Raw genomic sequence first — 13,495 nt, 5'->3', positions numbered from 1 at the left:
CTATATTTCTATTGCTCATGAAAGTCTCTGGAGCTTGCTCGATAAGTACTCGTTTAGGCTTGTTCATCATCTTAGTGAACGATTATCAAGCCTAATTTTCAAGCTTTATTCATAAATGAGACAAGTATGAACACAAACGGACTTGGTTCGTTTTGGTTCGTGAGCAACTTGGTTACAGGCTTGATAGAGCTCATTAAGAGACTTGGTAATGGGCTCATAAATAGACTAACTCAATATTAAATATTTATTATATTGACAATTATAGTTAGCTAAGCCCAACCACGGCCAAGGGCCAAGACTGGCTGAAGCCCAACTTGTAAGTGCCTATACAAGCTACACATTTCCAATAGGTCTGACCGTCCAAATCCAAAGCCAAAACCAAAAGCCCATCTCAGCCCAACCCAATTGTGATTTGTGAACAACCGTGAAACCCTAATTCTAATTTGCCCCTACACAGCTTCACTTCACACTTCAATAGTTTGCAGCCGTAGCAGCCCTGCCAGTCGGCAGTCGCCTCTCAAGTCTCGGCTCCGCCCCTCTGCGACGCTGCTGATTGCTTGCACTTCTCAGGTCGTTCCTGTTGATCTCGAGTTGCTATTTAGCTGTGTATGCATGCTTATTTGTTCATGTAGCTGTGTGTATGTGCGCCTTGAGATGTCATTGGTTTCTTCATAGATTTTGTGGCAATGATTATGTTTATCCCGTTAATGGTTGTTTCTCAAGCCCATTTAAGGGATTGTTTTCTATCCTTTCGTTTGTTATTATTATCATTTTTTTTTTTTTATGTTTTTTTTAAGTAAAATTATCTAGATATTCACGAACTGAGCAAACTTTTGCACATATATAGTGCCGTATATATGTGAACTTGTTTGTTTGTTTTCCTGATTATTGGATCTAAGAATCTTTGGTTAGCTATGAAAGCCCGCCTTAGTTTTTTTCTGTAAACACAGGCTCCAATTTTATCACAGAGTTTTAATTTTTGCGTTTTGAACTTTTTGAATTTAATTCTTGATCCCGCTATCATGTATATTTTACACAGATTATAATTTGGATTTGAACAAGCAATGGCTTCTAAGCAGCCAAACTCTGGCCTTTTTGTTGGACTGAACAAGGGCCACATTGTAACGAAGAGAGAATTGCCCCCACGGCCATCTAGTAGGAAAGGGGTAAGTTTTTTTTATGCCACACAATTCCTTTAATTTTTAATGCATCTAAAAACCATGTTTTTGTTGCTTTGTGTGTGATTGCGCTCAATCTATGGCTGGGAGCGCAGAATTGGAACCTTGGATTTGGATTTGGATTTGTGCGGATTTGGATAAAATATGTCATAACATTGTGTTGGGTTTCTTTGATATCCACATATATCCAAATCCAAGCCTCAAAATCTATGCTCCCAAACATTACCTTAGTATAGCTTTGAGGTGGTCTTGGAATTCCTGTCTGGAATATAATGCTATGTTTGGTATGATAAAATGGAATGGAATGGAGAATGGAATGGAGAGTGAAATGGAATGACCATTCACATTTCACTGTTTGGCTACAAAATGAAATCACACTAGAATGGAATGTACATTCCCAATCGTATTCCATTCTCATGTTTGATATAAATAATTATGATAATGGAATGTAATACTTATTAATTTTTTAAAAAAAATATATCGAAATGTACAAATGTAATATTTTTTTAAAAAATTAACTCTTTTAAAGAGGACTTTTAACTAGAGGAGAAAAACTAAAGTATTCATTATAGTACACATGGAGATTTGAAAAAAAAAAATATTAGACAAAGTAAATCTCGAAAATTTCATTCTATGAATAGCATGTCTTAAGTGCATACCAAATTAAAAAGTTCCCTATTCTATTAAGAAGTTCATTAGTTTGCCGAATAATGCTAACATACACATAAAAAGTAAGAATGATCTTCATCCATTCTTCTTTTTCATTATCCACAATATTGAAAACAAAGCTTAGGGTTTGTTTAGTATTGTTGTTGTTTTCTGTTTTCTGTTTTTGTCTCCACAGTGAAGAAATAGATTATAAAAACATGTTTGTTTATGTTATCAATTTTCTATTCTTGTTGCTGGTTTTTAGCTGTTTGCTAAAAAGCTGAAAACGAGATTTTATGGTTTTTAGTTAGTTGTTGCAATATGTTTCCAGAAAGAAATAGTTTTTAAAATTATATTATTCATTTTATGCACTTTTAAATTAAAATCAAAATTAAATGATCATATGAAATTAAAATAAAATATATATAAATTTCAAAAAAAATAATAAAGCCATTAACAAAATGCTTTTACTATTTTTCAATTGTCATATCCAATAAATTTTTTTATTGTAAAGTAAAATTTGAAAATAGAACAATTAAGTAAAATATAAATTTTTTTAATGTGTATTATTTGTAATTTTATTATTTTAATCATATTTATATAATTGTTTTTAATTTAAAGATGAAAATGAACATTTTAACTAAGTTTTTAATTTGTATTAGTTCTATAAATATTAAACATACATGTTGCTAGCTTCTAGTTTTTAATTATTGTTTCTTGTTTTTGGTTTTTTTTTTTTTTTTTTTTTTTAATTTTTATAATTTTTGACAGTGATAGCAAACAGCCTCTTAGTTAGCATGCGATTAGATCCAATTTTTTTATCATTGCCTTGTGCTTCTTGATCATACATAAACCCTATATCTTCAAAAGTTAATCATTTGGCCTTTAATCTCAATTCCTGTACTGATGCATCTAAAATTGCACGACTGACCTGCAGTAGACCTGTATAGATCATGACTCAGAAAGTTAATAAATTCTATCATAATCTCTAATGCTTCATCATTATCAATTCTTTTGTTCCTCTTGTTGTTCGAATTCACCTCACCAGAAGTATCTTTTCAACTGCACCATAATGGCCTGGTTTGAAACTGCATCCAACATTATACTTTCTAATGTTTTGCAAATTAAGAAGAACCTCAATTAATTTCTTATCTTCTTCTTTGGTACACAGCCTTTTATTTTTACCAGTACAACAATTATCTTCTAAAGCCATTCCTGAAAACCAAGTGAAGAGTTAGAATAAAACATGTTTAAAGAAGGAACGTTGCTGATTTAAAAAAAAGGGAAAAGAAAAAAGAACATAGGGGAAGTTGTTGCTAGAAACAAGCTTCAAGGTGTAAGTCCCACAGGAACACACAAAAAGGAGGTACACGCTGAACATAAACATAATCTATAGCTACATTATATTAAATATGTGTAAAAGGTTGCTTTTTTTTCTTTTTATTTTTTTCTCTTTATCATGTGTAATGCATGTCTGACTCCATGCTCAGATTTTTGATTTATTCCCCACTGCCCCAACAAAAGAGAGGAAGGTTGGAAATGTTGTCATGATGCATATAGTTCAAATACAACTGAGGATTTATGCACATATAGTTTCTAAGATCAAGGGTAATTTTGTGCCATGTTTAGGAGCATGTGACAACTACTTCACTAGGCAAATAAAACCAAAACTACTATACAGCAAGGGCAAGCTCATAAAACCATGAGTCAATAGTCTTCAAAAATCAGATTGTGTGTTTTAGTCTTCTGAAAAATCAATGTGTTAAAGATTTCAAAAATCAAGTGTTGAAGTCTTAAAAAAATTCTCATCATGATATGATTTCTTGGCCTCAATTGGCAGATTTGATGAGCTTGAGATAGAAGAATGCGTTAAACATTGGGTTGTTAGGGTGGGGTTTACAAAACCGATCCATGTTTTAGCAGCCTAAAAAACTAGTGTGCTTTAATGTTTTCAAAGACTAAATTTAAAAAATTAGCATGTGTTTTAGCATCCTCAAAACCAGTGTGTTTTTTAGGGTCCAAAAAAATATAAATATATAGGTCAATTCAGGCTAAAATTAAACAGCAAATAAATACACCAAAGCAACTATTTCATATAAGATTTGGATGCAGGGCTTCCGAAGAACAAAGCTAAGATGATACACAATAGCTAAGCACAAGCTAAACAAAATTAATCGATCATCAATAGAAAAATCATCATGACTGAATGATTAGAAACTATCTTCAAAACATTGAAATTTTTAAGAGATATTTTGCCATTAAAAAAAAACCCAATGGTCCTCAAATTTTCACCACTGGTTCCTACGAGTAGAAATCTGTTAGTAGAGCTCATTAATTTTTGTGTCCTGACGCACTATTAGACAGAGCTCATTAATATTTCTGTCCTGATAGCTCATTAACTTTTGTGGGCATACCTAATAGACAGAATTCATTACTAGCATCCTGACACTCTATTTGCATTAGGAAGACAAGCAGGTAAAATAGAGATAACTGAGAATGATATTCAGGCTAAAGAAACAAAAATCAAGACAATTATAAAACTGGGGGTGCATGAATGAGAAGATTAATTTGCTCTGGTAAGTTGAAGATTAGTAAATATATATATATATAAGGTAATAGCACTTCTTAAGTAATGCAAGTTTTCAAAACACTGTGTTGAACCATGTCATGATATAAACAAGCAGACAGTTATTGGACACTAGTACACAGAAAATTAGAAACAGAGAAGGCAAGGAACAAAAGGGAAGACTCCATGAAAAAGAATACAAGTGAGAAATATAAAGTCTCACCAATTGATTACATTGTTAAAAGTGAGGAGAAACTGAGGAGAAACCTTTGAAAGTCTTTAAAATAACTTCATTTGAGACAAAAGAAAGCAAGCAAGAGAACGATAGAAGCACATATCAGAAGAATTCTCCTTCAAAGATGGCATGTTCTTACAAAAGGAGTAAATCTGCTATATCTCTTCATTATCACAATGCTTTTGCTTATGGCTACTGTGCATAGCTAAAATCTTATTAGTGTAAGTTGTGCCAGCCCCTTCAGCAAGTGGGAAGATTTAATGCATATTTTAATTTCAATTTCACATGTAAGTTTTCAGTCAAAATTTATTCACATATTACTGATTGGGCATGAGACAGATTGAAGAGTTCTTCAAGTTTTTAACAGAGAATAAGTGAAATGCAAAAAAGATAAATGAGTCAAATCACCAAGACGACCAGGCCTATCAAGCATCATCAGTTGATCTGAATTCAAGCCAAATGTCTCTACCCTAAAAAAAAAAAATTAACCTACGACCCTAAAAATAGTTTTGAACTCACAAAAAACAATTATAATATATCTCAATTAAATCAGTAAATAAATGAGAATGCATACATAAACACAGAGAAATAGAAATTGTTCTAAACCTTCTAAACCTGTTTGGTTGGAGTTTGGCTAGCTCATAATTAGGAATATAATGATAATATAATAAGTGTACAATTAAAAGATTAAAAAACTACTGCAATGTACGAAACTGTAGCAGTAGAGGAGAAGGGAAAACAGAAATGAAAAAACACAATCGCGACAATAAAAAAAGTCAAGAGAAGAAAAATATAGCAGCAGCAAAGACCAAGAACCCTTCATCTCAACCAGTATACATAACCATAAAGCATACTACTCCTCAGTTAGCCGAATTACTAGATGATAAAATATACAAAACCAAACATAGGATTAATCTTCAAGGTGTTCAGATGAGTCTAGTGAACAAGCTGGCAAAGACTAGCAACGAAGAACAACTTAGATTAAACAAGATACTCCGATTAAATGGAAAACTTTGAGCATTGAGAAAATTTCTGATTATAGCTACTTCGAAAGCTCTGATTACAGCTTTAAAATGAAACAAGAAAACATAGATTAAACACATTTTAGCACAAATTCGAAAACAAACCAGAGGATTGAACGGAAGGACACATATTCAATTTGGAATGAACATGTCGAGCCCTCTTTGATTTGGATCTCACCTGGTTAAATTCTCAACTATAATTTGGTTTCTTGGCCTCAACTGCATATTTGAAGACCTAGATGAGAGAGGAGAGTGCATTGGGGAGAGATGAGGGAGCGTCGGGGAGGGAGTTGGAAGACAACTCCTTAGTCTCTAATATTATTTTCACTTTAAGCTGGAATAAGCATTCCTACCATGTTATAATGTAATCACTATTCTCACTTCTAGTTGGAATGAGCATTCAAAGGGAATGAGTATTCTCATTAAAAACACAGCCATTCATGGGAATGGAATTAAGATGTTGGACATTCCATTCCATTCCATTGTACCAAACATAACTAAAGTTTTTATGTCGACCGGAGAGTTTGTTTTTGTTGTTAAGTATGGGGATCTGAATATAGTTTAGAAGTTCTCTGCTTTTCAAAGAATGAAATAGTGGAGTTGAATTGAGCTTCCAATTTCAATTCGAAGCTACCAATATCATGTAATTGAAGACTAACATTATATTTTGTTATGGCTTTTATGGGAGAAGCTTTACTTGTATCTTCATTTAAGGTCATAAATAAACTATTTTTACACGAGTTGTATGATTACCAAATGACTTAATATATCCATTTTATTGTCGTGTCAATATGATATAAAGATTGTTGTGTCAATATGTTGATGTGATTCCCTTATTTTGTGTTATCAGAAAACCAGTAAAAGAGTCCACTTTGTGAGGAACTTGATTAGGGAAGTTGCAGGTTTTGCACCATATGAGAAAAGAATCACTGAGCTTCTTAAAGTTGGGAAAGACAAGCGTGCATTAAAAGTTGCAAAGAGAAAGTTGGGCACCCACAAGCGTGCAAAGAAGAAGCGTGAGGAGATGTCTAATGCCCTCCGCAAGATGAGGTAATTTATCCATTACAAGTATATGCTATTTTTCACATTCTTGTCAGTCTATATTGGATGAGGTCCAATTCCACCCGCCCCTCTCCCAAAAAAAAAAATGCAAAAGACAAAAAACAAAAATCAATTCTGCTGCCTTTTGAGATTTATCATAGTGCCTTTGTGACTGGAGTATCGGTGCATTTTGAGAGCAGTAGTCTGTTTGTGGTTTTAAATCGGAGTGATAATGTGCTTAATTCTTTGATAATTGTTCTTGCAGATCGGCTGGTGTCAGTGAGAAGAAGAAGTGAAACACATATTGCTAATCTGTAGTTTTCTAATATATGAACCTGCCCCTCAATTGAGAAGCTGAGTTAGGGAATTTTATTTATCATGTTGATGTTTTTTTGTCCGAGAATGATGTTTTGCTTAGAACTGTGTTTTGTTTTGAAGAAGAGACTTGAAAATTGAGACAGTTATCATTATGTCTTCTGTATTTCCCATCCATACAGATGCAATTTATCCTTTCAGGCTGGGTGAATCATTTGGCTGTCATATTATCTGTTGAACGTGTTAAATTGATGGTTGATAATTTTAGTCTCTCAATTTCTTTGTTCCCTTGCAATGTGGCCATGGGGCAGCATTCTGCTTGCCGGTGTGGAGGTGGAAATTCTCTTCCTATCGAAGCTAGGAATGGAATGAAGGCATAAGAACCCTCATTTTGCTTGCAAGTACATGACTCATATGTTGTCGAAGCGTATCTTGAAAGGAAAGCGACTATGGTTTTACGAGCGCCATGGATTTTCTACGTTCTGCTTGAAACAAGGGTAATGGTGAGCATGTAACTTGAGAGACGTCTGCGTATCTCACCAGCAAAACGCATGATGTATTTTTTAGTTTTAAGTCATGATTTTCAAGTAAATTATTAATAATTTTTATATTTAATTTATGGTTCTTGAGGATCATAAAATTTAGTTTTAATAAACAATAGCATAATATCGTAAACAAATTAATTATATAATCCTTCATATCAGACACTAGTTCAGAGTGTATACTAAACCGAACGGTGTGTGGTGCCTTGATCTTGATACTCGTTAACACAAGATGTTTGAAAAGTAAGGGTTTGTTTAGTTATATAATCCTTCATATCAGACGCTAGGTCAGTGTATACTAAATTGAAAAGTGTATGGTACCTTGATCTTGATACTCGTTAACACAAGATGTCTGAAAAGTAAGGGTTTGTTTAGTGTCTTTGTTCTCTATTTTCTTGTTCTATTTCTGTACAGTTAAGAAATAGATTATAAAAACATGTTTGTTTATGTTGTTGGTTTTTTGTTTGTATTGTTTGTTTTTTGCTATTTCTATAAAAACAAAAAAAAAACAAACCAAATTTTATGATTTTTAATTGTTCTAACAATCTATTGTCAAAAATTTTAATATTCAAAAATAGTCTTTTGAATTAAATCATTCATTTTATACACTTTAAAAATAATAAAAATAAAATGATCATATAAACTTAAATATAATTGAAATAAAAATATTCATAAATTTCAAAATATATATATATATATATATATAATAAAATTAATTACAAAACACTTTTTACTATTTTTCAAATGTTATGTTCAATAAAATTTTTGTTGTAAACTAAAATTTAATAGTATAACAATTAAGCAAAATAATTATAATAATTTTTATTTTAATTATAGTGTTTCTTAATGTGTAGTATTTTACAATTTTATGATTTCAATCATATTTTAATAATGTCATTTGATTTACAGATGATAATGAATATTTTTAATTATTTTTTAATTTATTTTAATTTTATAAATATTAACTAAATAGACTATTAGTTTCTGGTTTTTCTCTGATTTTAGCTTTTGATTTTTTTTTTCTCTAATTTTTTACAGTAATACCAAACGAACTCTAAGAGTACGCAATAAATAAAATACTTTTTTTTTTTTTTTTGGGTAAAAGAGGGCGGCACGTCCTAAACTTTATTAGAAAACCCCTCACTTATGGTGGAGGAAAACCGTGGTTACAATTTTGAGACTTTGGGACAATAAAAACGAAATTCCAAGACCCTAAAACTAACTTAACCAACATAAAACAAACCAAAAAACCAAATACCAGCAACCAAAAAACTAAGAAACTAAACCACTAAAAGTGTAATAACACAAAACATCATGAGCGCAAAGAAGGAAAACCCAACAAGTCCAATTGAATCATTCCCTTGACTTGCTGAGGAAGATTATCTTGACAACTATATGATCGAGAAATACCAGATTCACCATGTTTGGCAAAGAAATCTGCACTTTTATTCGCCTCCCTGTAAACATGTTCCACTTTGAACCGTATGCCTCTTAATGCTAGCATAAGTTCTTCCCACAAATCCCATAAGTTCCAAACCGAGCACTTCCCAAAATTTATCCACTGAACCAACAAACCAGAGTCACATGCAATCTCCATTTGATCAAATCCGAGATCTTTGCACAGATTAATCCTTAAAATAATCGCCTTTAATTCAGCCATGTTATTTGTTCCATAACCCAATAATGAGGAAAAAACTGCTTTAAATAAACCTTTTTCATCTCTTATCACGCCTCCACCACCACAATTCCCTAGGTTACCTCTACAGCTCTCATTCACATTCTGCTTAACCCAACCTATCCCAGGTTTACACCATCTGACTACACGAGAAAGACGAACCCCCACATTTTTTACTTGAATATCCAAAGCACAAAGGACTGCAATATCCGTGCAAGAAGTAAGTGCACATTTATTTAACTTGTCTAAAATGGATCTCAGCCAATATTTAATATCAAGCCACACAGTTCTCACTGAATCATGAATTGATTCCATTCTGGCTTTACATTGACGAGTCCAGAGTCTCCAAATGATGAGACTAGGTATAAGACCTACCAAAATGCCAAACTGTGAGGCCCGTCTTGCACAACTAAACCAGACATTAACTCTGCCTTTCCAAGTACTTGTTGTCATACAACTAACACCCAACACCACTGCTGCTTTTTTCCATACCTCCTGAGCAAAAGATTCGGTGCAAAACACATGGTCTAGAGATTCAATCTTGGCATTTGAACAACAATCACATCGAGAGGCCATCTAGACACCTATTTCTTTAATACGAGTATCAACCAGAAGACAAGCGAACCAAGACTTCCACATACAAATTGACATCCTTTTTGGCAACATAGGATGCCAGATCCATTTTGCAACTGAGAATTCCTCTTTATGCTCCCTCATAATTTCCCAAGCACTTGCCGTGGTGAATTTTCCATCTGTTGAAGATTCCCAAATTACTGTATCAAGACCCTCCTTGCAAGAAATAGCAGAGTTCATTACTTCCTTAGCCTAATCTTCACCCAACAATTCCACTAATAAATCAACATTCCACCCATCTCTATCCCAACAATCTAGAGTTTGAAGCTTATGGTTACTGATTTCCTGAACCTTAGCACAAAGGGGTCCGGAGGCTAACCAACGATCAAACCAGAAAGAAGCCGACCCTTCTTTAATTTGAACAAGAACATACTCTAAAACTTCAAGAATCACACGAACAATCGATCTCCAAAATCTAGTTCCTTTCAATAAATAAAATACATATATATAGTAGCACTTTTAAATTAGCCCCATCTTATGGCCAAGAATGAGAAACCCAAGAATTTCACGATTTTACACGGTTAGCTAACATATCTTGGTTTTTAGGGCAAATAGGTTTTAGGTAGTAGTAGCAAATAGCATGACATAAAATTTTAATGGTGTGTCAAGTCGAAGAGTAGTGGCTGTTAAATAATAGGAAGCTGATGATCATGAATATTTTTTAAGCGCACAAAACCTTATGTATATTGAAATATTTTTATTACTTAAGTTACTAATTCTTATCTTAGATTTGAAATTGTATTAGATTTAGATAAGATGTAATACAAAAATTGTATTGAAATATGTCTAAATCCATTCAAATTCAAATTCAAGATCTGCAGTTCATGGTCCCAAATGCAACCTTAAAAGTGTTTTAATGTATGTGGAATCGTTTAGTTCAACTTACTTTGTTTAACAAGGGGAACAAATTTTACATTTATTTTAAATTTCTGTTGATAGAAAAATTATATATACTTTTTTCACTTTTTCAAACTTCATAAATTAATTAATAAAATAAAGTCCACTATATGCTCGATTAATTTGTTAGGCACATAGGAGATACAAATAAAATATAATAAACTAAACAAAATCTATTTTATTTTTAGTTAAAGTAGTAAAAACCTAATAAATTTAAATTAACAAGCAGCCTGCACTCTTAACACTATAATATATAATCATAAAATTTATAATTAAATAAATAATGTACAAACAACTTGAACTAGGTAAAAAATAAGAAAAAAAAGTTGAAATTGAAAATATAGAAAAAAATTATTATCAAAATAAATATTTTAACAAAATATTTTAATATCAAATTATTAAGTGAATCCTAAAAAAAATGTATCATTATTATCTTCATTTTGACACTAGCACTTTTTTTTTTTTTTTTTTAACACTAGCACCCACATAGTATATATATATTGTAACAGTCCTATATTGTTTACATAATTGTCATTACGTGACAATAGCAATCAATAACAACTATTATGGTTGTGATTTTTCTTTCCACTACTTTAGTAGTGTGTAACAGTATCAAGAACCCCAAAAGGCTATCATGTGATGGCATTATGTAACAAATATAGCCACAATTTAAAGTCATGATAAGTGTCATAGGATCTAAGTCTTCTCACTACTCCTTGACCTTGCAACGATTGAGTCCTGCTTGGTTAAGCCAGTGACACCAACTTTCATTCAGTGATTTATCCTGCGAGTGTAAAAAGAGAGTACAATATACAAAAGACAACTTCCCATGAGCAACACCCCTCAACCTTTATTCTTTAATCAAGACAAGGTTTACACACTGAAGACATGAGTAGGAACAGCAGCCACGAATTTCTTTTGATCTTCCATGCCATAGCACATGTCAATTTATACAGTTGACTCCTCCAACTGTCTAGGATCAATAGTTGATAACCCCAATTGTGTAAGTTACCCTAGATGCAATTCACGCTTGCCAACAAGGTATAACCAACCGTGTCTATATTTCGTGGTGGGGAAGTTAGCATATATCAAATCCATGAGATAGCTCTTGAACAAGAATGCATGTCAGTCCCTGTGAGGAGAATTGTCAAGTAACCATCTTGTCTAGTTAGCATGTCAACCCCTCTGCACATTGCATAGTGTCCGCAGGTTGACTTGTGTTGTGCACAATTTCTTTTTAACATTGACTTACCCCACACATAAGCATGCATGATCATTTGACATTAAGACACTTAACGTCTGCTCAAGTTAACCAACCATCAACGCTATCCGACGTTAGCTACAGTAGCAATAGTGTCAAAGACCATGGCCTCAAGCCATGTCCATCTCTATCTGTTAATGGAGGTATATGTGGTTTATTTGAAGGCAAGAAGGGACTCAGACAAAGGGATCCCTTATCCCCTTTATTGTTTATGATTTGTATGGAGTATCTCTCGAGATTGCTAGTGTCTTTGGAAAACAGCTTTGATTACAAATTTCATCCAAAATGTGGGGAGTTGACCTAGCCTTTGCTGATGACTTGATTTTGTTTGCTATGGGTGATTATTCTTCAATTAAGAAGATCATGGATTGCCTGAATTTGTTCTCTGAATGCTCAGGGCTGAGAGTAAATCTTCTCAAATCTAACCTTTACTGTGCAAGCATCAATGGAAGCTCACGGGAGTCTATCAAAGACTTGACTGGTTTTCCATTGGGGGATTTTCCTTTTAGATGTTTGGGCATCCCCTTGTCTTCCACGAGGTTGAATTCAATGCATTATTCTCTTCTCATCAACAAGATTGGTAACTTGATAGGCTCCTGGCCAGGTGTCATGGGCTAAGATTGTTCAGGGCATTATGCTTGCCTATGACCGCTTATCTTGTGTGTTTGGGATGGGTTTCCATCATGTAAATACTAGTGTAGGGTTATTTTCTAGTATTTATTTCATTGTAAGCCAAATAAGGCAGTATGACTCCTCGGTCACTTTGATGTTTCCTAGTGCTAGAGTGAGAATGGCCTAGAAAGCTCTTTAGGGGAGGGTGAGTGTTCATCAATCATTGTAAAACTCACTAGCAATTGTCAACGTGCTTAGCCTACTTGCCTCCCTCGCTAAGTACAACATGTCAACGGAGGATTTGTTAATGAATTACATTTGCTTCAATATTTACTGCTTGGTTGCCACGGCTTTCATTAATTGATTATTATTTCCGCTGTTATCTGATTGAATGTTAATGAAAGTGCTTCGTGGATGAATGTTGGTAAACAAAAGGCTGGCTAGTTAAGCAAGAGTGCTTTAGCTAGCGCCGCACGGCCCTTCACAACGGTGTGAAAAAGGCGGACCGTGACATTTGGTATCAGAGCCCAAGTCGGTGACACTTGGTGAGAGCCCAAGGTTGAGTTGCTACGTGAATTCGATTGCCTTCGTTGTTGGGTTTGGAAAGCTTTGGTAAGTGACCATGGCACCAAACACTGCTGAGAGGATCAGCGTGCTGGAAGCACAGGTTGAGGAAACAACCAACACTATGGCCGCGGAGGTGACCCAGATGAGAGAACTTGTTGATGAAGTGAGGGGATCACAAAAACATCAAGCAGGTTTGATAGGCGACATGTCAGAGGACTTTCGCCACACTGTGGAAACTTTGCAAGCCCGGATGGCAGATCTAGATGCAAAGGTAAATGTGATGGTTCTTGCTATGGAGAACTC

General features: G+C 33.7%; 1 protein-coding gene across 1 annotated transcript; it reads left to right on the top strand.

Annotated features, from left to right (window-relative positions):
• Nucleotides 1-300: 300 nt before the first annotated feature.
• LOC131145612 (large ribosomal subunit protein eL36x-like) lies at nt 301-7,230 on the top strand. Its single transcript, XM_058094787.1, has 4 exons — nt 301-570; nt 1,040-1,166; nt 6,500-6,699; nt 6,956-7,230. Exons 2-4 carry the CDS (start codon nt 1,065-1,067, stop codon nt 6,984-6,986), a joined length of 333 nt encoding a protein of 110 aa, XP_057950770.1. The 5' UTR covers nt 301-570; nt 1,040-1,064; the 3' UTR covers nt 6,987-7,230.
• The last annotated feature ends 6,265 nt before the right edge of the window (nt 7,231-13,495 follow it).

Source organism: Malania oleifera, chromosome 13, assembly GCF_029873635.1.
Source record: "Malania oleifera isolate guangnan ecotype guangnan chromosome 13, ASM2987363v1, whole genome shotgun sequence".
In the NCBI taxonomy this organism is placed as follows: Eukaryota; Viridiplantae; Streptophyta; class Magnoliopsida; order Santalales; family Ximeniaceae; genus Malania; species Malania oleifera.
The sequence above is the reverse complement of the archived record's forward strand: the minus strand, read 5'-3'. Positions and strand labels throughout refer to the sequence as shown.